Raw genomic sequence first — 3,556 nt, 5'->3', positions numbered from 1 at the left:
ACAGACCAAGAAAAAAATTACAACAAAAAATATTAAGAAAAAAAATAATTGTTTCTTTTAAAAATAGAGTTTGTACATTTAGAAGAAGAAGAAGAAGAAGAAGAAGAAGAAGAAGAAAGAATTACAAGAAGACTCACGATTGGTCAGCTGGAGAAGTTAGAGCAAGGAAAGAAGAAGAAGAAGAAGAAGAAGGAGAAAAAGGAAGAAGAAGACTCACAATTGGCCAGTTTAAGGAGTTAGAACAAGAGTTAAAACAAGAAGAAGAAGAAGAAGAAGAAGAAGAAGGAAGAAGAAGAGACGATTGACCAGATGGAGGAGTTAGATAGAGTTAGAGTTAGAACCAGAGATAGAGCCAGAGAGAGAGCAAGTAAAAGGAGAAGAAGAAGAAAAAGAAGAGGAAGAAGAAGAAGGAAAACTCAAAATCAGCCAGTTTGAGGAATTAGAGCAAGAAAAGAAGAAGAAGAAAGAAGAATCACGATCGATGATAGAACAAGTCACACCAAGAGCCACACCAAGAGCCACACCAGAGTCACACCAAGAGCCACACCAAGAGCCACACCAAGAGCCACACCAGGAGTCACACCAAGAGCCACACCAGGAGTCACACCAAGAGTCACACCAGGAGCCACACCAAGAGTCACACCAGGAGCCACACCAGGAGCCACACCAAGAGCCACACCAAGAGCCACACCAGGAGTCACACCAAGAGTCACACCAAGAGTCACACCAGGAGCCACACCAAGAGTCACACCAGGAGCCACACCAGGAGCCACACCAAGAGCCACACCAAGAGCCACACCAAGAGCCACACCAAGAGCCACACCAGGAGTCACACCAAGAGCCACACCAGGAGTCACACCAAGAGTCACACCAGGAGCCACACCAAGAGTCACACCAGGAGCCACACCAGGAGCCACACCAAGAGTCACACCAGGAGCCACACCAGGAGTCACACCAAGAGTCACACCAAGAGTCACACCAGGAGCCACACCAAGAGCCACACCAAGAGTCACACCAGGAGCCACACCAGGAGCCACACCAAGAGTCACACCAGGAGCCACACCAGGAGCCACACCAAGAGCCACACCAAGAGTCACACCAGGAGCCACACCAGGAGCCACACCAAGAGTCACACCAGGAGCCACACCAAGAGTCACACCAGGAGTCACACCAAGAGTCACACCAGGAGCCACACCAGGAGTCACACCAAGAGTCACACCAGGAGCCACACCAAGAGTCACACCAAGAGCCACACCAGGAGTTACACCAAGAACCACACCAAGGGTCACACCAAGAGCCACACCCACACCCAAGAGTCACACCAAGAGCCACACCAGGAGCCACACCAGGAGCCACACCAAGAACCACACCAGGAGCCACACCAAGAACCACACCAATAATTTTACCAGATAGTCAAAAAAATAAGTGGTTTCAATCCGGTGTGTCTAAGAATTAAAGTTTTAGCTAAAATATTATTTGATACAAAAAAAAGAATAGAGCGGTACACCAAGAGAGGCAGAGATAGAGCACCATTGATCACCACACACCACCAGAGCGCCTCTATTATCTCAGCGGGGCAGTGTGCGTGTCTCAGTCAATCGGGCGTAATGTAAAGTCGTTTTCATGGCTAATACATCCAGTGACGCCGCCTTCCCTTCACCGCCCGCCACTGGGACACACACACACACACACACACACACACACACACACACACACACACACACACACACACACCTGCCTCAACCTCACGCCCTCTTACGTGTGTGTGTGTGTGTGTGTGTGTGTGTGTGTGTGTGTGTGTGTGTGTGTGTGTGTGTTTGTTTCTCTCTGTCTCTCAATCTGTATTTATTTGTCTTTCTCTCTTTCTTTTCTCTCTCTCTCTCTCTCTCTCTCTCTCTCTCTCTCTCTCTCTCTCTCTCTCTCTCTCTCTCTCTCTCTCTCTCTCTATTTATTTTTTTTATTATTTTATCGTTATTTAATTTTTTTTCAGAATTTCTTTGTAATTTTTGTCATTTTCTTTATTTTTTTTGTCATTTTTTTTTATATTCAATTGTTTATTTTGTTTTTCTTTTTTTTTCAGAATAAAGATGCAACGAGAACAACAACAGTAAGTATTTGTTTATTTATTCTCTCTCTCTCTCTCTCTCTCTCTCTCTCTCTCTCTCTCTCTCTCTCTCTCTCTCTCTCTCTCTCTCTCTCTCTCTCTCTCTCTCTCTCTCTCTCTCTCTCTCTCTCTCTCTCTCTCTCTCTCTACACACACATTTTTACATCAAGAAGACGTGACTACATCCAGTATTCCTCCTCCTCCTCCTCCTCCTTTTCCTCCTCCTCCTCCTCCTCCTCCTCCTCCTCCTCCTCCTCCTCCTCCTCCTCCTCCTCCTCCTAATTCGTCCTCTCCACTAACCTATCACATTTTATCTCTTATTCCACATTTTCAGTCCTCAAATCTCTCCCTCCTCTTCCTCCCCTCCCTCTCCCCTCTTATTCCCCTCTTTTCCAGCTGCTCAATCCCCTCTCTTACTTCCAGATTCATTCCCTCTTCCCCTCTTCCCCTCTTCCCCTCTTCCCTTGGTCTCTGAATCCTCTTTTCAACTCTCTCTCTCTCTCTCTCTCTCTCTCTCTCTCTCTCTCTCTCTCTCTCTCTCTCTCTCTCTCTCTCTCTCTCTCTCTCTCTCTCTCTCTCTCTCTCTCTCCTCTCCTCTCCATCTTTCATCCCTCCCTCTTCTCCTCCCCTCACTCTTCACCTCTTCTTCCTCATATCTTCTCCCTCTTATCCCCTCTTCCTCTTTCCTACCCCACTCCCTTTCTTCTTCCCCTCTCTTCCTCACTCCACCCCCCACTCTCTCTTACTACTCTTTTTTACCCTCTTCCTTTCCCCTCTCCCCCTTAACTCTTGAAACTACAGTGATGCCTCTTGCCCTCTCATCTTATCCCCTCTCCAGTTTTGTACCCCTCTCTCTCCCCTCGCCCTCCCTTCCCCTCTGTTGACACCCAGAATTCACGGGCCGAGAGGGGAAACGTGACTGAAGGAAAGGAGTCAGTCGTGCAAGTAACGCTGTTCTTCAATCGCTTGGTTTTTTTTTTTTTTCTTTCTTTTTCTTTCGCCTTGTTGCTTTCTGCCTGAGCGATTTGAGATCCTGGTTTTTCGTGTCCGTGTCTCCCGCTGTCTAATGATGCTGGTTACGTGTGTGTGTGTGTGTGTGTGTGTGTGTGTGTTGGGGATGATGGTACTTGTATTTGTAGCAGGAGTGGTGGTTGTAGATGTTGTAGTAGTAGTAGTAATAGTGGTGGTAGTAGTGGTGGTCGTGGCCACAAGGACGTGAAGAGGGAAAGGTGAAGGAGATGGAGAATAGCAAAAGTGGTGATTATAATAACAACTATAATGATGGTGAGATTAATGGTGATGATAATGGTAAAGAAAGGAATGGAGAATTGAAAGTGAATGTTGTAAAATAGTGCTGGTGAAAAAAGTAGTAGTAGTAGTAGTAGTAGTAGTAGTAGTAGTAGCAGCAGTATATTGATTTCTTTACATATTCCTTATACATATGCTTGATGT

The 3,556-nt window shown here is 46.3% G+C and overlaps 1 protein-coding gene across 1 annotated transcript in view; it reads left to right on the top strand.

The window, feature by feature from the left end:
* Positions 1–1,400, top strand: part of LOC123511040 (serine/arginine repetitive matrix protein 5-like) — a 50,977-nt gene extending 49,577 nt beyond the window's left edge. The window contains exon 7 of the mRNA XM_045266659.1: positions 528–1,400. Coding sequence (XP_045122594.1) covers positions 528–1,400 — 873 coding nt within the window. The remainder of the gene's footprint in view (positions 1–527) is intronic.
* The last annotated feature ends 2,156 nt before the right edge of the window (positions 1,401–3,556 follow it).

Source organism: Portunus trituberculatus, chromosome 4, assembly GCF_017591435.1.
Source record: "Portunus trituberculatus isolate SZX2019 chromosome 4, ASM1759143v1, whole genome shotgun sequence".
NCBI classification, from domain to species: domain Eukaryota; kingdom Metazoa; phylum Arthropoda; class Malacostraca; order Decapoda; family Portunidae; genus Portunus; species Portunus trituberculatus.
This window is presented reverse-complemented; position numbering and strand designations above follow the sequence as displayed.